The 22,487-nt window shown below is 36.9% G+C and overlaps 2 protein-coding genes across 2 annotated transcripts in view; both read left to right on the top strand.

Moving 5' to 3' along the window:
* Positions 1-3,575: 3,575 nt before the first annotated feature.
* The window catches only part of LOC126817790 (cytosolic carboxypeptidase 2), a 41,609-nt gene continuing 22,697 nt past the window's right edge, over positions 3,576-22,487 (top strand). The window contains exons 1-3 of the mRNA XM_056100182.1: positions 3,576-3,949; positions 14,585-14,751; positions 18,803-19,453. Of these exons, the coding sequence (XP_055956157.1) occupies positions 14,670-14,751; positions 18,803-19,453 (733 nt within the window). The 5' untranslated portion in view covers positions 3,576-3,949; positions 14,585-14,669. The remainder of the gene's footprint in view (positions 3,950-14,584; positions 14,752-18,802; positions 19,454-22,487) is intronic.
* Positions 20,974-22,454, top strand: LOC126819520 (lactosylceramide 1,3-N-acetyl-beta-D-glucosaminyltransferase A). Its single transcript, XM_050547646.2, has one exon. The coding sequence runs from the start codon at positions 21,158-21,160 to the stop codon at positions 22,439-22,441; it is 1,284 nt and encodes a 427-aa protein (XP_050403603.1). The 5' UTR covers positions 20,974-21,157; the 3' UTR covers positions 22,442-22,454.

Raw genomic sequence — 22,487 nt, 5'->3', positions numbered from 1 at the left:
TCGGGACTAACATATGGTTTAATTTTATTTCAATAATTCGCTTGCGCATAGGGGTCTTTAGCAGTGGGAGGAAACCGGAGGACCCGGAGAAAACCCACGAGGTTGGACAGGCGCCCCTACTCCTTGTCACGTACAACCGGGGATTCGAAACCACGCCAGTCGACTCAATGACAGACTTTATGATACAGCGCGCGCACGCTAACCATTCAGCCATCCAACCCCCCTGTCACAATTTGTATTCAATTTTTAAAAAAAAAAACCGTTAAAGCATATCACCGTACACTCCAATGAAGGTTGAGTTCGAATTTCGTCAAAATCCAACCGAAACTTCTGGACAAAATGGCCGCTCCTTGTACACAAATAGTCTAAAAGTATGTAATACCAAGGTTGTGAACCCTCTAGAAGTCATTAGTTTTAATATAATTTCGATGAAGCTTAAAAATGTATGTTAATAACGCAAGGATTGGTTCCTTTTGATATATATCGGACCGAAAAATCGCGTTTTTTAGCTTGTGGAACCTCTATAGATCACAATTTCTATTCAATTTAAACAAAAAGTTTAAATATATCACCGTAACAACCTAATGATGGTTAAGTTCGCATATTTCACCGGTACACCTTACTGAAGGTTGAGCTCGAATTTCGTAAAATCCGACCGATACTGTCCGACAATAGTGCGCAAATAGTGTAAAAGTATGTAATACCAAGGTTGTAGACCATTTAGAGGTCACAGTTTTTACCCGATCTTACTTACAATATTGTAGCTTATCCAAAAGATCTCAATTTCTTTCCATATTCGTGCATATCGGATTGCATTGTTTTAGCTTGTTCTCTATCCATCTCTTGAAAATGTGGGCGTATCTTGCCCGGCAACCGCTGGTTATATATTTCCCTTGAAAGTGTATAAAAACAGGATTCGAGAATTTCGTTCGATATGCTACGTCGAAGTGAACCGAATCGGTTATTGATTCTAGTGATCGGAGTTGTATTTTAATATGATAGGTTTTAACTGGTAGTCTACCAGAAGACGTCAGATGTCCTCGTTTCTGTACCCATTTTCAAAAACAATTCCCGGGGAGGACCCCCAGACTTTCCTCATCCCCGGGACCCTACCTTACTCCCTGTCCTTCTTGAGTTCCGGCGACCCTGAACTCAGCGATGTCTATATCTAAAGAATCCATTGTGCGTTTAACATTACCCTAGTCTCGCTCTCTTATATTATTAAAGATTAATTGCCTGACAAGATTCACATTTGATAATCGGGTACTTAAAGTAGCTAAGTCTCTAACTCAATACCATCCAAAATCTTCGACAGTGAAAACACGAATTATTTGTCAATTTTAATCAACATTGGTGTTGTGATCTTACCGGAAAAGGATGGGCTTTTAATATCCATTATTTAAGACAAAATCGGACTGATACTGTCCGATAATAGTGCGCAAATAGTGTAAAAGTATGTAATACCAAGGTTGTAGACCATTTAGAGGTCACAGTTTTTACCCGATCTTGACTTAACTTACAATATATGTTTATATCCAAAAGATCTCAATTCCTTTCCATATTCGTGCATATCTGATTGCATTTTTTAGCTTGTTCTCTATTCATCGCTTGCAAAATGTGGGCGTATCTTGCCCGGCAACTGCTGGTTATATATTTCCCTTGAAAGTGTATAAAAACAGGATTCGAGATTTTCATTCGATATGCTACGTCGAGGTGAACCGAATCGGTTATTGATTCTAGTGATCGGAGTTGTATTTTAATATGATAGGTTTTAACTGGTAGTCTACCAGAAGACGTCAGATTTCATCGTTTCTGTACCCATTTTCAAAACAAATTTCTAGGGGAGGACCCCCAGATTTATACCTCATTCTTGGCCCCTGCCCCTCGGAAGTTCCGGCGACCCTGAATCCAGCGATGCCTATAATATATCTAAAGAATCCAATGCGCGTCAAACACTAGTCTCGCTCTCTCTTATATTATTAAAGATTATATAGTTGCCTGACAAGATTCACATTTGATAATCGGGTACTTAAGTTTAACGTGCTACTGTTCTGGTGCCGGTTGTTCAAGACTAAGTTATTTTAACGATCCGCTAAACTCTTAACGGATCGTTATCTTGCTAACGTGTCGTTTGTTAACGGTCCGTTAAATTTCTCTTTGCTGGAAAGTCAATTTCATTATCCGTTAGCTAACCGCCGGATTAAAGTTAATCCAAGAGAAGACTGTTTGGTCATTGGCTGAAATTAGTATTAACAAGAGACTGAAGAAAGTAGGACAACTGTACAGTTTGTTCACAAAACTTGATTAAAGACAGAAAAATAGCTGTAGAATTTCCTACAGGAAACACTATAAAAAAATCTATAGTATTTTCCTATTAGAACTTTTATGGGATTTACACTACAGAAACTCTAGAATATTACGCACCATTATTTCCTACAGGTCCCCAAAATTATGTAGAATACTATAGACTTTCATCCTATAGAAAATGGGACAGCTCCCCCACCACCACCGCCACCGCCACCGCTCTAGAGTGTTCTATAGAAGTCTACAGAAAATTACATTGGTAATTTATGACTTTTTGCTAAGGGCATACTTGACTGACAGCCGACTAATGCCATCATTAAACAGATAACGGAGCCCAACACCTCCGTTAAATAAACGGCAAGTTAACGACATGTTAAAGTTAGCGGAGCTTCCAGCAACAGACTTTCCGTTAAAGATAACGATCCATTAATTCCATGTTAACGAGTCGTTAAAAGTTAATGGAGCTTTTGAACAACCGGCCCCAGATAATTAGGTACATGTACTTCAGTTTAACGTCCTACTGTTCTCGTAGGACAATGACACTACGACCTAGGCCTATCGAATTTCAGCTGTCTGCGATTCTCGTACGAGCACGCCAATGTATGTACATAGGATCTCAGTGGGTTTTTTTTTACCGCGTTTACTACAGAACACCGTTCACCCTGGCAGGAAGTCACTTATAATATTTATATGACATTTGGTAGTTAAGTGACACACAGATTCAGATTTTCGTTGATTAGGCCTATATAAACTCAGGCCCCCGAGAAGGTGCATGTACATACGGTAGACAGGCCGTGCAGTGGGCTATATAAAGTCAGAAGGCATTAGGTTACCGGCGGGGGTGGGATGGACTAGTGGTTTATAGAACTTCGAGCTCTCTAGCTGGCCGGTTTCGATCTCTGATGTAAGCGTGTGACCTTCTCAACCTCGCGGGTTTACGCGATCCGAGTACCCCCGTTTCCTCCCATAGGAAAGATAATAAAATGAAAACCCGATATCAGCTTCGGTGGAAGCGGACGTTAAACACTAAGATCAACAGGTTACCGGTGATATACACGACCCGCCCATTGATTGTAATAAATGTATTGTGACAGGCCGTATAGTAGGCTATATAGTAGGGTATAGGGTGAACAGCTATATAAACCCCGTGATTTATTCCAATGATTGTCGGATGTTTGAAGTCGACTTTAACTCAATGGTAATATTACAGATAAAAGCTACCGAGTTGACAGTGTTGAGATAAGCCGACAGGTAGCGTACAATATGTGATTATAAGCTGATTAACTCACCGTGTAATATCTAGTCGACTACAGGTGATTTCACAAACAATACGATCATAACATTCACCACCAACACTAGATAGATATGTACACAAGTCTCATTTCTACCGTTAATTTGACAATTTATAGACATGTGCAAGGTGTATTAATTAATACAGGTGTGTTTACACCAACAGGTAGAGTGGTTGACACTATGTTTAAACTGTGTTAAAATGGGAATATTGTATGTAGGATATTAGTGTGATATATAGTGTGGAAGATATTATAATATAACTGACTGATAGAAGATATACTAGATAGTGTGGTATATGTAAGGTGACTGCTAAAAGAAGATATTGTTATATAAATTACACAGTAAAAGAAAGGTTAGTTTTATATAATTAATACCCTATTACTAGTTGGAATTGTAAGCTGCTCATAATGATGTAAAGATGGCAGGACTATAAATGGACCAGGGGAACCTAGAGTGTTGGGAGTGGGGGATGTCCTGGTGTTCTGCATGTTGTCAGGCTCGTAGCTAGCGTGGGAGGGGGTGGGGCAAGAGGGACATCTGCCTCCCCTGGAAACAATCGGCGCCTCCAACGGGTGCCTTTGGCGCCTTTTCCATTGGACGCAATACAGAGCCAACGACCAACAAGCCCCTCTTGTCTTTAGCAGTGGGAGGAAACCAGAGAAACCGGAGAAAACCCATGAGGTTCGACAGCCGATCATACTCTTTGTCAAGCACAACTTGCGAATCGAAACCATGCCAGTTGACTCAGTGACAGACCTTATGGTACAGCGTGCACGCACTAACCATTTGGCCATCCAACCCCCCTCCCTCTCATAGACCCGGGGTGTTGTAGCATCATTACCTCCTCCACCATCCCTCACAGGTCTTGTAATTGTTTGAAGATCTGAGAGAAAATCACTCTGAACAATATCAGCTTTGGAAGTGGCAATATTAATGTTCCTAGTTTTCCTAAATTTTAAAGATTTTTACTAACAATTTCTCCAAAAATTCAGAAAGGATCAGAAATTTGTTTGACATATTCATTCACTTTATCAATAATGTTATCAGTCTCACGTGTGATAACTACATCGAAACGGTGCCCTCATCCATGGGTTATGCTGCACAATGCCAAAAGAGTTCAACATATTACGGAATTTGTCCGGGACAGTATCATCAACATTGTCAAGATGAATGTTAATATCACCAGTTTACCAGGTTTAGAAGATATATCCAATAAAAGATCTGAGAATTCACTAAGAAAGACACTAGTTGATGTTCTTTTTGGATGTCGGTACAAACACAATTGTATATTATCATTGTTGGATTTGAGTAAGGTATGAAGAACTTCAAAGATGATGATGGTTATAATACATTAAACTGTTAAAGATAAGTGGGGCAGTCAATATGGCATTCAACCGATTTATTTACAAGGAAGTTATAAATAAATAAGTGGTGTGTAGTCAATATAATTTAATTTATCATATTCAACAGTCAATATCACATGTTATTCATCTGATTTATTTACACAGAAGTTATAAACGGTATTTTAAATCAATCATCAAAGTGATATATATATGGAAAAAAATGAAAATTGTAATTTTGATGAGCTTGCTTGTTAAAGTGATTGTGGGAATTTATGGCCACCATAAAAGGTTGAAGCCAAGTGTTGGTCTATAAACTATGTTATGGTTATAAGGTTGGTCTGTAAACCATGTTAAAGTTATAGCCAATTGACCCCCCACTCCCCACCCTTTCAAGTTTCCACCCCATAATACCAAATTTAAATCTGATAGAGGGTGTATTAAATCCGGTAGATTAATTCATGTTAAGTCAAGCCAGTGGTTGTATAAACTCCGCATAGATTGAGTTATAATAAGTCAAGCGAAGAACAGTGTAATATAATATAACACAATAGAACCTGTGTGATTTATATTCAATTTGCTTCAGTGATTTGTTTTATTTTATAAAATTGACTATCTGTAGGAGGTAATCTTTATTCATAGAAAAATACAAAACTAGTGGATATACATATACATACCAGATTGTGAACTCTAATCCACGGTTTTATCTTGTCTTAACTGACAAGGACAGTATGTCTAGTCTACGGATGGGATAAAAAAAACTTATGTGCTGTGTACAAACTGGTAGTGCATGTTAAAGATCCCTTGGCAGTTGAAATTTGAAGTAAGGTAGGGAGATAGATTCACATTGGAACTATATAAATAAATATGTCTAGACTACGGATGGGATGAAAAACGTATGTTCTGTGTACAAACTGGTAGTGCGTGTTAAAGATCCGGGGATCACGTGGCTAAGTGGGTAAGACGCTGGCTCGCTAGCCTGGAGGTCGGGTGTTCGATCCCTGCATTGGCCGAGAAAGTTCATCCAGATTTTCCGACGTGGTTTCTTCTTGTCAGTGATGCAGAACGGAGGGCCTGACAAGGACAGCTGTCTAGTCGTTCAGATGGGACGAAAAACCAAGGTCCTGTTTACAAATTGGCGTGCACGTAAAAGATCCCTTGGCAGTAGGACATTAAACCCCATTTCATTTCATTTGTTAAAGATCCCTTGGCAGTTGAAATTTGAAGCACGGTAGGGAGATAGATATTACCATATTAGTCTCAGAGTGATTGAAGTTAAACCTCTGTCTGTTTGTGAGATATGTTAAGTAAGATGATTTTTATATATTTTGGTTGTTGTGAGATGTGGTTGTGTCTGGAGTGTAAGGTATGGTTGTGTGTGAGATTTGATATTGTGTTTGGATTGTGAATAACATAAGGGTTCCACCTACACATTTTCGAATTCAAATTGTCAAGGGATTTTTTTGTATAATAACCAATTTGCATACACAACATTAATAAAATTTTGTTTGATCTGAACACCACAACCCAGTTAGACCATGTTGAAACTGATATTTTCCAAAGAATGCATTGTAGATATTTACCAGGGCGGTGTCATATTGTAGTCGTATTGTGCTATGAGAAGAAGGATTTTTCTAAGAAAATATATATTTATATATTAATTTGATAAATGAAAGGGTATGTGAACTGGTCTACCATACTCTAATGTAGAATTTTACCAGGGCAGTGTCATATTGCAGTCATATGATCTGTTGTTACAGCATGTGTAGAGTGGTTGTATAAAGATTGTTGATAAGATAATTCAATATGATAACCTACACTGGTTTGATATACCACATCTATATCATTGACTATAATATATATATATTATATCACATCTATATCATTGACTATAATATATACATTATATATCACATCTATATCACTGACTATACATTATATCACATCTATACCAATGACTATAATATATATATTATATCACATCTATATCACTGACTATAATATATATATATTATATCACATCTATATCACATCTATATAGTATATAATATATATATATTATATCACATCTATATCACATCTATATAGTATATAATATATATATATTATATCACATCTATATCACATCTATATAGTATATAATATATATATATTATATCACATCTATATCACATCTATATAGTATATAATATATATATATTATATCACATCTATATCACATCTATATAGTATATAATATATACTATCATAATTATATATAACTCATATTATTTACTGGTCTTCTTTGTTTGATATTTTTAAAAATCTGATATTTAAACTGTTTCAATGGCATTTAGTAATTGAACTAGAGTATACAGGTCACAATTCTATGGAATACAATTACTGCTTTTTACTGAGCGACGTTTCGACTAGGCTTCTCTAGTCATTATCAAGCTTGATAATGACTAGAGAAGCCTAGTCGAAACGTCGCTCAGTAAAAAGCAGTAATTGTATTCCATAGAATTGTGACCTGTATAATCTGATATTTACAAGGATCTAATTTCCCTAATTATTCATGTCCACTGCTTCATGGACATAATTTATGTCTATAATTTCTATAACACATCATACCATTTCTCATTTGGGGAGTTCACATAGTATGCTTACTCTTTCTAGAACAGCTCATACCTCATTTGGGGAGTTCATATAGTATACTTAATCTTTCTAGAACACCTCATATCACTTCTCATTTGGGCAGTTCACATAGTATACTTACTCTTTCTAGAACACCTCATTATACCTCATTTTAGGAGTTCACACAGTAGACTTAATCTTTCTAGAACACCTCATATCACTTCTCATTTGAGGTGTTAACATAGTATGTTTACTCTTTCTAGAACACCTCATATCACTCCTTATTTGGGGAGTTCACATAGTATGATTACTCTTTCTAGAACACCTCATATCACTTTCCAATTGGGGTGTTAACATAGTATGTTTACTCTTTCTAGAACACCTCATATCACTCCTTATTTGGGGAGTTCACATAGTATGATTACTCTTTCTAGAACACCTCATATCACTTTCCAACTGGGGAGTTCTCATAGTATGATTACTCTTTCTAGAACACCTCATATCGCTTCTCATTTTGGGAGTTCACATAGTATGATAATTACTCTTTCTAGAACACCTCATATCACTCCTCATTTGGGTAGTTCACATACTGTTTTTAGAACACCTCATACCACTTCTCATTTGGGGAGTTCACATAGATATCATACACAAGATAGGCTGTGCTTATTATTCCTGGAACACCTGATACCATTTATCATTAGCTGATAAATTGCTGTACTTTTATAATTAAAATCCAAAGCTACTTTTGGGTGTATGGTTGGTTGACTGGCAACTGATGTTTGAATGCTGTGTATGGTTGGTTGACTGGCAACCGATGTTTGAATGCTGTGTATGGTTGGTTGAATACTGTGTATGGTTGGTTGACTGGCCAAAATGTTTAAATGCTGTGTATGGTTGGTTGACTGGCAACTGATGTTTGAATGCTATGTATGGTTTGTTGACTGGCAACTGATGTTTAAATGCTGTGTATGGTTGGTTGACTGGCAACTGATGTTTGAATGCTGTGTATGGTTGATTGACTGGCAACTGATGTTTGAATACTGTGTATGGTTGGTTAACTGGCAACTGATGTCTGAATGCTGTGAATTTATAAAGACTCTAATAATATATAATATATTACAAGACATTAATACCTTATAGATTTCACCTTACATGGTTACCATATAGGTAATATTTACTAATCCCAACTAATCTTATTTATATTACATTAAATGAAATGGGGTTTAACTTCCTACAGTTGTGATCCAACTGGGATAATGAAGACGTCATACAGTGTGCTATGAGGGAAATTTTGCCCAGACAGCAACACTACGGCCTACTCTTTTACATTCATGCCAATTTGTACACTGGATCTTGTGTTTTCGTCCCATCCGAATGACTATTTGTTGTCCCTTGCCAGGACCTCGGGCCTACATCACCAACAAGGAGGAACCACGCAGGAAAATCCTGATGAACTTTCTTGGCCAACACCTGGATGGAACATGGGATTTCCAGGTTATAAGATAAGTTAAGGTTATATTTTTAGTTTAAAAATCCTCCCTGGGGAAAGGATGTGGTACGCTGACAGCTGATGAATCCTGTCAATATGTTTTGACAGAGTTAGGTCTACAGAGCATTAAACATACATTATGCAAGAGCTAAATCTGCCTATTGCGCAGGTCTTACTTTAGGCCGAAAATTCTTGGTTCATAGAGGATCAATTTGACTAAAATTTGCGGCAAATTCCCATTACGGTATCTAGTTTTTACCTATTATAGTGAGAACTGCCAGCTCTTTATCTGATCTCCCATAATGTATCTTTAATGTACCCACCCCCGTAGAAAAAAAGATTTGCCCCCCCCCCCCATAGTTCTAAAATACCTACTGTTTGTAATAGACAGCAGTCAGGGATCATCATGTGGAGTATTGTTTTGGGGACGTTATTATACTCTCGCCGAGTCTCGCAGGCCCCTGTCTTGTCACTATGTTCATTGTTCAGAGTCTGCTAGAGAACAATTTTCTGGGCTGGAAAATGTGTTTACGGTCGTCCAATTCAAAATTTTCCAGGAAATAACCCGGATACCGCCTTTGCTCCCCCCCCCCCACTAAAAAGTTCACTGCCCTTTGAATGTACCTTAGAGGAATTCTGTTTTAATAGAGTTAGGTGTACATGTATTGAGTGTATTTAGTTGAGGGTATATTTATACTGTATGATAAATATTTGAACTTAAGTGACCTGACTACTTACATAGTTATGTTTAAAGAGGCTTGCCTACTATAGACTACGTTAAAGGATTGACACCACTTGTGTTATATTGAATTATAGAATCAGGGGCCTGTTTCACGAAATTTTAACTAAGATAAAATCCAGTCATGACTAATTTAAGCCTAATATAAACAGGTTGAGGTCCCTCTCTTTAAAGAAAAATGAAATGAAATGGGGTTTAACGTCCTACTGTTCTGCTCCTAACCTGGGCTAATGAAGACGGGCATACGCCATACAGTGTGCTATGAGGGAAATTTTGCCCGGGCAGCGGCACTATCGCCTACTCTTATATCAAATTCCAACTTCCAAGGGATCTTTTACGTGCACTCCAATGTATACACGGGACCTCGGTTTTTCATCTCATCCGAAGGACTAGACAGCTGCAATTGTCAGGCCCTCTGTCCTGCATTACTGACAAGGGGAAACCACGCCGGAAAATCTGGACAAACTTTCTCGGCCAATGCAGGGATCAAACACCCGACCTCCGTGCTAGCGAGCCAGTGTCTTACCCACTTAGCCACCGTGATCCCCTCTCTTTAAAGTATATACCGGTATGTATAATGTTATAAGAATAAACAGTAGTCAACTGCCGATAGAAGATAAGAAGGGATTAAATGGATTAGACGATATAAGACAGATTAAACATATTACTTTATATATAAAGTTAATAAAAGATTCTACTCTCAGGTAAAAGTGTATAGAAACATGAGGTTTTTAGAAAGAAAAAACTAATTTCATCTCAGCTAGTGCTTTCACCCACTGCGGGGATCATCCTGAAGGCATATATATATACACACGGCTGTAGGTACAGACCACTTTTTTCTATAATTCCTCGACTTTATTAACTTGTACTTACATACCTGGATTGGGTCAACTGATTATCTTTTGTGTAAGATATGAATTATTATAAGCTGTTCACCATTGCTGTACCACAAATATCTTAAATCATAATTACTGTGTATCTTTATCACATAACTTGCCAAGTAAAACAGGAAGATACCTGTAAATTACCAGGAATGATACAATTTGTAAATTATGCAATTTAGATAACTTTGAAGATGAACATCACCCTTTCACTGTAATCCGGGTTGTGTATTTGGCCCAAATTTCTTTCATATTTGTTTAATATCAAATCTTTGTTTAAAAATCATCCAGAATCAACTAACTTGTACTTGTGTCCAGTTTAAAGCTGACTATTCAATTTTGATAATGTGTGTCCGTGATAGTTGGAATTCGATATAAGAGTATGCTAGGGTGCCGCTGTCTGAGCAAAGTTGAAACAATGGCTCCCATTTGGACCAGCAGCTAGCTGATACTAGGCCAGTATAATCTTGTCTAGTAAAGCTACCTGTATTTGTAATTGATGGATGAAGGCAGGTTTCATTTGTTTGAGGTTTTAGTTGGATTGGGGAATATCTGGTGACAAGTGGCTGTAATCAGCTTTAACAAGGTACTAATCAGCTTACTATTACCACTAATCAGCCACAAATCAGCTTATATCAACTGTTGTTGTAACATACAGGATTTCATTCTTGCTGAATCTGTGGCACCACATGACCATAATATGTCAGTTCCAGTAAATCTGTGGCACTTGACAATATATCAGTCCCAAAATTACCAAAATATTGTCTTAATGAGAGATTAAATCATGGCTTGGGGTTTCTCTTGGTGAATAATGCAATATTACATGCGGTCGAAGTGGTATCAGATATCAGGTGTTCTAGAAATGGTATCATGTGTTCTAGGAATGGTATCAGGTGTTCTAGGAAATGGTATCATGTGTTCTAGGAATGGTGCCATGTGTTCTATGAATGGTATCAGGTGTTCTAGGAAATGATACCGGGTGTTCTAGGAATGGTGCCATGTGTTCTAGGAATGTTATCAGGTGTTCTAGAAATGGTATCAGGTGTTCTAGAAGTGGTTACGGGTGTTCTAGGAATGGTACCCGGTGTAGTAGGAATGGTATAGGTATTCTAGGAATGGTATTGCATCAGGTTTTCTAGGAATGGTACCAGGTTCTAGAAGTGGTATTAGGTGTGCTAGAAGTGGTATCAGATGTTCCGGGAAAGGTATCTGATTGTCTAGTAAGAATATCCTGTCTTTGTAATTATTATTTTATAAATTGTCTGTGATTTATTAAATTGTCTGTTTATTTTTTTTCTTCTTTTGTTGAATGTGAATCAATATCCTGTTTCATCAGTAAGTGGTATCAGGTTTTCTAGATGTGAATCAATATTCTGTGTAATCTGTGAGGAAACTGTATAAATAAATAAAACAATCTCTCCAAGCTGCTTGTAGAATATAACAATATCACAAGGCTACTTGAAATTCATTTATAGATTTACAGATAATATTTCCTCAAAAATGAAAAAGTCAAAAGGCAAAGTATTTGTATGGATCAAAAACCCATGTAGTGACTGGATAGTCTGATTGATATGAAGTCACTGAATAATCAGTAGCTATACACATAGGCGTACGAGCTGGGGGGGGGGGGCTGAGGGGCACCAAATGCTGGGAAAATTTGGGCACACAATTGTATTTTGTAAAAGTTGTATAAAAAAAGGATATTGTGTTCTTGAATGTGTCCAATTTAACAGCGTATTTATTATTATTATGTAACATACTAAGAACCAAACTACATTTTTTGGGCACCAACCCCCCCCCCCCCCACCACCCCAGTCAAAAATTTCCCCGTACGCCTCTGGCTATACACTGAGTTAATCCCCCTTCCACCCAATAGTTTGATGACTTTGATTATCCATGAAATTTTAATCACCTGACATCTACTTGGAATATCAATTTTTTTTTTATTGCTGTGACCTAATCAATCTATACTGGTTATAAAATTACATCATTAAAGATACATTATGTAAGATTTAGATAGAGAGCTAGCCATTCTTACTATAATAGTTCGAAAATAGATAATGTAAAATGAATAATTTGAAAATTTCATTCAAATTACTCTATTGCAAGCGAAGATATTAGCCTTTGAAGTTTTGACAAGACGTGTGCAATAATTTCAACCACCGTACTGGTTGTTCGAAGCTAAGTCTCGCTCCTCCATTTTTAGCTTAAATCAAAATATGGCTGAACTGTTCTAATCTATTTAATATCAGAGAAATCCGATGCCATCGAGAGTTGATTATGGCCTGGATAAGTTAATTAATGTCTAATTAATAATTTAGAAAACATTTCAGGCCTAAAGAAATACCCGCAATAGGCAGATTTAGCTCTTGTATAATGTATGTTTAAACAATATCAGGTTGTAACAGTTTAGATTAAACATTAAACAATGGGTTGATAAGAATTTGCTGAAGTAGAGCGATTTATACACAAGAACATTTACAATTATATTCTCTTTAAACAGGCATTATGCAAGAGCTAAATCTGCCTATTGCAGGTCTTTCTTTAGGCCTGAAATTTATATAAACTATTAAAGATACATTATGGGAGATTCGATAACGAGTTGGCAGTTCTCACTATAATTATTAACAACAAGATAACGTAAAGGCAATTTGCTGAAAATTTCTTTCAAATTGATCCACTCTGAACCGAGAACTAAGCGAATGAAATTTCTGCCTAGCCTCGGTCATCATTACTAAAGTCAGTACGATAAACAGCATAGTCTTGATTATCCATTTAAACGTTTAATCGAGAAGGAAAGTTATGCAGTAAATCGGCTCACAATCCACTTAAAATCGGAGGCTATCGATGTCATCTAGAGTTGATTATGGTCTGGATAAGTTAATGTCAAATTAATAATTTAGATAATATTTCAGGCCGAAAGAAAGACCTGCAATAGACAGATTTAGCTCTTGCATAATGCATGTTTAATTAGACATTCATTAACTCATCCAGACCATAATCAACCCTCGATGGTATCGGACACTCAAGATTTTAACTAGATTAGAACGATTCGCCATTTAAAAATTTAATTTGAAAAGGGGAAAGCAAGGCTAAGTCTCGAGTATACCAGTGCCCTGGTTACCACAATGCACACATCTTGTCAAAACTACAAACAGTGATAACTTAGCTCAGAATAGAGTAATTTGAATGTAATTTTCAATATTTTCATTTTGCATTATCTATTTTTGAGCTATTATAACAAGAATGTTCAGTTCTTACATAATGTATCTTTAATTAACTTGAACTATAAATATTTTGTGTGGCCTATCTTGTTCAGGATATTAACTCTTTCAATATTCAACTCAAGGCTTAATTAGAAACTTATTTTTAGCTGCAAAATGAACTGGAAATTTTTTATAATACTCGCTGCGGATATTAACTGTTTTATTGAACTTTATTCATTTACATGACAATGAATTTTTTTAACATTCATAGACAAATGAAATGAGGTTTAAAGGACAATATTGGTGCCAGTCATTATCACATATGTGATAGAACTGTTTAAACACGTTCCAAATATTATTTTATCACAGAGATCATTGCTACGATAGACGCGTAATCAATGCTTCAACAATTGGAAGTGATGAACACAAAAGGAAAACAAGAGTTATCCCTCTATATAACTGACTAAAGTGACGAGTGATAACAGATACATGGGCGAATTTCTGCTCACTAATAATTCCTTCAAAGATTAAAAGTTGTTATATGAGGCTGTAAGAGTATATCTGACAATTCAAAAAAAGTAATGAACCAATGAGAAATCATGTCTTATAAATTTTACTTTTCAACATGCTATCTTACCATTTCAAATGCTGCCTGTTTCCTGGCAACCGTTATATTTCGATTTCATTTGATTGATATTTAAATTAATTTATATTACCAGGTTGGTGGAGAAAAGCTTAAACATGAGGTGCACTGAGAGGAATTTGATTGGTGCATATCCTGTATAAATGAACCAATGAGAAATCATGTCTTATAATCACAAGTCAAGTATTAACAGAGATGAGGTGTTTCGTCTGATTGAATCAAAGCAAGAAAAGGTGGCCAAAGGTAAGATATGAAGAGGTCATAGGGTAGGATATAATGATGTCACAGGGTAGGATATGATGATGTCACAAGGTAGGATATGATGATGTCACAGGGTAGGATATGATTATGTCACAAGGTAGGATATGATGATGTCACAGGGTAGGATATGATGATGTCACAAGGTAGGATATAATGATATCACAGCAGAGGATATGGTGATGTCACAGCGGAGGATATGATAATGTCATGATTATATAATCACTGATGTTTGTCAGCTTTCTATAACTGCTTGTTAATTGGGTTGTAAGAAAGAACCCTCCCTGCAGATATTGATAATTGTTTATCAGGAGTTAAAATTCTGTTTTGGGGGTGGGGATTGAATGGTCGAATGGTTAGTTTATGCATGCGCGTTGGAACAGAAGGTCGGTCATTGAGTTAAGTGGCATGGTTTCTATTCCCCGCTTGTATGTGACAAGGAGTAGGGTCGCCTGTCAAACCTCGTGGGTTTTCTCTGGGTCATCCTTTTCCTCACACCGCTAAAGACCCCTGCAAGCCAGTGAGTTATTGAGATATATTTGAACCATATGTTAGTCCCGAAATGATCTAGTTTGTTCTCAGGAGGTCTGAGGTTTGTTCCCAGGAGGACTGAGATTTGTTACCCGGAGTTCTGAGGTTTGTTCTCTGTAGTTCTTAGGTTTGTTCCCAGGAGGTCTGAGGTTTGTTCCTGGTGTGGTTTCCCATTGTCTGTTCTACAGTATGTAGGGCCTGGCAAGAACAGTGTCTAGTCATTTGGATGAGAAAAAAATCATGATCCTGTGTACACCTTGGTTCACATAAAAGAACCCTTGATGGTTTAACTTCAAAATCCAGTTGCTGCCGAGGCGAAATTCCCCATACCTCATTGCATAATGTATGGCTGTCTTCATTAACCCGGTTGGAGCCAAAAAGTTTGAACAGACCTATTTCATTCATTCATTCATTCATTGGTCACTTTAAACATAATATAATATCTATATTGTAATAAGTCACGTGTAACGTAATGAACAGTAGTTTGTATAATGATTGTATTATAGTCAAGTCAGTGAAGCATATAATATATTATTGATATGATTATTGGTAATAGACCTATATAAGATTATAGATGGTATATAATAGACCTATATATAGGATTAATGTTCGTTATAGAACAGGATTATAAACAGTTTAATGGTGTAGTTTCATGTTTAGTTATTGGAAACCAGTTATTGGAAGGTAGAAGATGTTGGTTAAATTGTTAAATACATGTGAACATAAATATACTAGAAGTGATATCTAGTTTTCCAATACTCAAGATAAATCAACGGTTGGTATAGATGATAAATATAGAGGTTTATGTGTTGGTATGAAAGGAAATGAAATGAAAAGGAAATGAAATGGGGTTTAAAGTCTTACTGTTCTGCTCTGACTTGGCTAATGAAGACGGGCATACGCTATACAGTGTGCTATGAGGGAAATTTTGCCTGGGCAGCGGCATTATGGCCTACTCATGTATCGAATTCCAACTGCCAAGGGATGTTTTAGGGTGCACGCCAATGTATGCATGGGACCTTGTTTTTTGTCCCATCCGAACGACTAGACTGCTGTCCTTGTCATTGGTATGAAAGGTGTTGGGTGGCTAAAGAAAGCAGGAGTCTATTTAAATGTTGATGTTCATTGGGTGAATGTGTTGATGGACGCCGATGATGAGCAGTTTCTGTCAGTCTAAAGAGCTTGGGGAATAGTATCATGTGTGTGCTTTAGATCATAAGGTCTGTCATTGAGTCAAGTGGCATGGTTTCGATCCAGCCTCGTAAATGTTGTTATCTGCTATCTATTATCTGTAGTGGTGGGGTGGGAGCAGTCTAACGCATTGAGTCAAGTGGTGTGGTTTCAATCCAGCCTCGTAAATGTTGTTATTTACTATGTAACCCTATCTGTAGTGGTTGGGTGGGAGTAGTCTAACGCATTGAGTCAAGTGGTGTGGGGTGTGGTTTCAATCCAGCCTTGTAAATGTTGTTATTTACTATGTAACATTATCTGTAGTGGTGAGGGGGAGAAGTTCCACGCATTGAGTCAAGTGGTGTGGTTTCAATCCCAAGCTTGTACATGACAAGGAGTAGGCTCGTCTGTCTAACCTTCTTGGTTTACTCCTGGTCCTCGTTTCCTCCTGTTGCTAAAAAACCCTATGTAGGCATACACATGAATTATTGAAATAAAATTTAATATATGTTAGTCATTGGCATAAGGGAGATAACTATTGAAATTCTGAAATATTCAATTGAAATGTTGTGAAACTAAATATCCAGTACATCTAACTATAAGGTATAAACATGGTCTTCTTGTGTTATATAGAAACCCCCACTATATATATAATAAATTTATACACTGGGTATTCAAATGGCCTTGTATTATGACAAGGTGACATATTTTTATTATGCTTAGTGCATGCACTGAGGTCTTTCCTGTGGGAGGAAACCTGAGTACCCGGAGTAAACCCACAAGGTTGAGAAGCCACGAAATGTTCAAAGCAGTGACCAAAATCAGAACCACAGGCCAGAGGTGACCGGCCAGCTAGACCACTAGGAGATACATGTATGCCCACCACACCCGCCTCCCCCCAATCCGCCCCCCGCACCGCTCTCTTTACCAGTAGAGATTAATGATAACTGTAATACTCAGGGGCACTACCATCAACTAAGCAGAGAGAGAGAGAGAGAGAGAGAGAGAGAGGGTTTAATGTACAATTGGCACAAACTAGATAATTTTGGGACTACCATACGGTTCAATTTTATTTCAATAATTCGCTTGCCCGTAGGGGTCTTTAGCAGTGGGAGGAAACCGGAGGACCCTTAGAAAACCCACGAGGTTGGACAGGCGACCCTACTCCTTGTCACATACAAGTGGGGAATCGAAACCACGCCAGTTGACTCAATGACAGACCTTATAATACAGTGCGCACATGCTAACCATTTGGCCATCCAACTCCCCCCACCCCTGTCTCCCAGTAGATATTAATGATAACTGAAATACTCGGGGGGGGGGGCACCACCTTCACCAAAGAATATCTATACAGTTAGTAGAATACAAGTCATTGATTGATTGATTGATTTAGTTCGATATAGAAACAATAGTCAGTGATTGATTGTGTAAACTGTAATTGATTAACAACCATTGACAACAACTCTAGTGATTGTATCAGTGACAATAACATTAATTTCTGTTCTACATTATCTCAGGGTGGTAGGTCCATTCTTAATTACAATTGTATTTTCTACATGATCTAAGGGTGATAGGTCTACAGGTTGGTAGGTAATTTGAAATGACTTTGACGTCCTACTGTTCTGCTCCAACTACGTCATACAGTGTGGTATGAGGGAAATTTTGCCTGGGTAGAGGCATTATGGTCTACTCTTATATCGAATGCAGTGATCGAACACGTGACCTCCAGGCTAGCAAACCGGCGTCTTACTCACTTAGCCACTGTGGCTCCAGGTAATTTGATAATCAGTGAAGGATAAGTTGTCTCAAATAAGAGGGAGTGAGATGGAGTTAAACGTCGACTCGACACAAGCTTGGCCATTTCAGGACTAACATTTTATTTCAATAATCCACTTAAAGATACATTATGAGAGATTAGATAAAGAGCTGGCAGTTCTCACTATAATAGTTAAAAACTAGATGATGTAAAGGCAATTTGCTGAAAATTTCAGTCAAATTAATCCAATATGAACCGAGAATTAAGCGTTTGAAATTTGGGCCTAGCCTCAATCATCATTACTAAAGTCGGTACGATAAAAAACATATGTGAGTTTGAATTAATTTTGCCACACCCCCCCACCCTGCCCACCAGTACCAGATTGACTTTAAATTGCTGGCCCCCGGATCCATTCACTTGATTTGATATTTGTTTATTTTCTGTCTTGTCCGCAGGTTTATCGTGTAGATTTTTCTTTTACGTGTAGTGCGGTCCTCCTGCACTTACTAATAGAATTAAAATCCTCTGTGCCCTCTTTGCCTAATCTCAAAATGACGAATTCTATTTTTATCATTTCAGAATCGCAGCTATGGGGACCAGATATTATCAAGAAACAGATGGAGGACGACCTAGCCAGACGAGTTCGAGAGGCGTTGGAGACTCCGCCACTGGAGCGCATGCAGCGTAAGAAAGAACGCGATCAGAAACAACGACAGAGAGAACTACAAAAACAGAATAGTCATTTACTCCTACGCTTAAATTCTACAGACAATGCTCAGTTTCAAAAATGGCGAGAAAATAAGAACAGACTATTAGAATCTCCTAGAATGGCTTATTCCAGTCCTTCACCCGTGGATTATCTTTTTCGTGATCAACTTTCAAAATCAAATCACGATGAATACCCTGGAGTCTTTGGTTTAGAAAATTTCTCAGAAGGAATCAAAAATATTCGGGATGTATACAGCTCAACAGTTGAAAGATTTCCTCCAATCAAACCTCGTGCAAAACATTTCTACACTAAAGATGGTTTCCTTCAGATTTTAAAAAATGGCAAATTGCCTGACGGTTTCCAGGTTATTGATGATTTGGGGAACTACGTGGATAAATATGGGGTTATTCGAAGTGAACATGGACCTTTTTGGCCTACAGAGTTAGTGCCCTTGTTTCCAGCACCTAAATTACTGGACATTAATAATCTAGGAGTTGAACCACTGTATTTCCAGCTACCAGGTAAGTCTAGCCATTGTATAATTCAGATTAATTAAAAATGGGTGTTGATCTCACCTTTGTAATTACACAGGTTGGGATGTGTGTATAGGCCTGAAAACACTGGATGTATGGGACAAAAAAATACTTGACGTATATGACTAACAATAGTACATTAGACTGACTAACTTTCACGAGCAGTGTTGTATAAAGTTTATTTTGAAGTAATCAATGTTACAGGAGACTTGTTGAATTAATCAATGAAATTCTATATACTATATTATATACTATATTATATACAACAAATGGTTTCTACAATACTATAAACAGACATTACATTCAAAATAATATTACACTAAACAAGTGGTATGGGATGTTCTAGTCATCCAACAGACTCATCAATCAATATAATATTACACTAAACAAGTGGTATGGGATGCTCTAGTCATATGACAGACTCCTCATTCAGTATAATATTACACTAAACAAGTGGTATGGGATGTTCTAGTCATACGACAGACTCCCCATTCAATATAATTTTACACTATACAAGTGGTATGGGATGCTCTAGTCATATGACAGACTCCTCATTCAGTATAATATTACACTAAACAAGTGGTATGGGATATTCAAGTCATCCAACAGACTCATCAATCAATATAATATTACAATATACAAGTGGTATGGGATGTTCTAGTCATAAGACAGACTCCCCATTCAATATAATATTACACTATACAAGTGGTATGGGATGCTCGAGTCATATGACAGACTCCTCATTCAGTATAATATTACACTATACAAGTGGTATGGGGTGTTCAAGTCATCCAACAGACTCATCAATCAATATAATATTACAATAAACAAGTGGTATGGGATGTTCAAGTCATCCAACAGACTCATCAATATATTACATTAGGGCACTATTTAATGAACAGTGATTCTTGGCAAGTTTTTTAGGTTCAGTTGTTGTCAATAATATTATCATGCTTGAACACCTGGTACCACTTCTCATTGGAGGATAGAAATGAGCTACACTACTACTATTAAGGGCTAGGTTGATTATAACTACTCTTAACGTTTCATGTTAAAGGGACAATAACACTCTTGCTGACTTGACAGCTCCAAAAAATAAAAAATAGCCGTATTCTAAGTAATAGATGTGTTAGTGTCCTACCTGTTGTGTAAATTATCCATTAAATCCTATTTTAATTGTTCAGAGGGTTCAAAAATATTTTTAAATCCAAGTCACATTTAGTTGAATTTTTCCAATTTTTTAAATTAGGTGTGTTAAGATGAAATTTGTATCATCAATTAATTTGAATATTGTAAAATAGTGCAATTTGTTGACCAGAATAAAGATTGGGACATATTATTCAGTTACAACAAGAGTGGTATTGAGCCTTTAAAGAGTTTATGGGTTGATAAGTTTAAGATAGAAAAATCCATGTATTCAGCTGAATGTCTCTTTAATACTCCACTGTTACCAAGACGATATAGTATAAGAATATAAAATATTTGATTTTCTCCTATAATGGCTGTGTTTCTGGTAACATCTCCATGGCCTTTCTTCTAGTAACAGCTCCATATTTTAACAACTTGTTCCTGAACTCAATCTTGTGATATCATTTTAACAACTCTATCCTGAACTCGATCCTGTGATATCATTTTAACAACTCTATCTTGAACTCGAGCTTGTTGATTTCATTTTAACAACTCGATCCTGTGATGTCATTTATAAAACGTTTATTTCTCTCCCTGACTTCATTAATTGTGGGAATTTCAATAGTGGAAATATTCCTGTTAACAACAACATGGTCGACACTGACAAGTCATCGACAAAAATTCAGTCACGACACCTTCAGTAATGGAGAGAAAAAAGTTTCTAGAAATTTGATTCGAAGCCATGAACAGAAACATCAATCACTGAAGGCAACAAAAGACAATATTATTTTTGAAAAGGAAAACTTCAAGGGGATGCGCCATGGATATAATTATCCCACCATATCGGAGAATCAGGATGAGACTTCAAAGTATTTTTACAAGCCGAGAAAAACGTCCAAGAGAAGAGAAACAGAATTTAACGCCACGGAAGAGAAATATTTTATCCCACGTGATCACGATGTTAATGGCGTGAATTTTAGTTTTTTATTAGATGGTGGCGACATTTGTTTAAAGTCCAAACCATTTATAATATTTCTCATTCATTCCACGGCTAAAAACGATGAAGCACGGAAAGATATCCGAAATACATGGGCTAGCTCTATCAGACAGGGTTATTGGTATAAAGGATTTTCATTGGATAAAAATGTTACGTATGTTTTTATATTGGGTAATTCTACGAGAAATGTGACAACAGCCGTAGCCAATGAGAATAGACTATATGGAGATATCGTACAGGCGAGTTTTGAAGAATCATATAAAAATACTATTTATAAATCGTACATGGGATTTCGCTGGGTTCGAAAATATTGTAAAGATGTGTCATTTGTTGTGAAAGTTGATGAAGATGTTTTTGTACATGTCCCAAATATTATATCCTATTTACAAAACCTACCAACAGATGTCACGGTTAATCAGACCATATTTGGAGTTCTGTCTGGAAATAACGGTGTGTACCGATCTCCGGCGTATTATAAATGGACAATAAGTTACGAGGAATACCCATTAAGATCGTATCCGTTACATGCTTCCGGTGGGATTTATTTCATGGCCAGAACGGTTGCCATGGATTTAATTAACATGGCGGACTTTATTCCATTGGTTCATATAGAAGACGCTTTTTTCTGTGGAATATTACGTAAAGTTTTAGGATTTACGACAGAAGAACCGGACATTCTTTTACTCCGTGGTGGTATTCCAATTGATTGTATGTTTTATTATAGGAAATCTTTACTTGCGTTGCATCCGGTCGGATCATACTACAAGATAAAACTCTGGAATGATCTGCCTGATTTAAACAAAACTGTGTGTAGGGAAACCGATAAACAAAAAATACGGAATCTTGTATAAATTTTAAAACATGTGTAAATGTTATATTGTTCATCTTTGATAATAA

Source organism: Patella vulgata, chromosome 4 (assembly GCF_932274485.2).
Source record: "Patella vulgata chromosome 4, xgPatVulg1.2, whole genome shotgun sequence".
Taxonomy (NCBI): Eukaryota; Metazoa; Mollusca; class Gastropoda; family Patellidae; genus Patella; species Patella vulgata.
Note: the sequence above shows the minus strand (reverse complement) of the source record. Positions and strands in the feature narration are given on the sequence as shown.

Excerpts from the sequence above, each read along its gene's own strand:
- LOC126819520 (XM_050547646.2), top strand. The coding sequence starts at position 21,158 with ATGTCATTTATAAAACGTTTATTTCTCTCCCTGACTTCATTAATTGTG.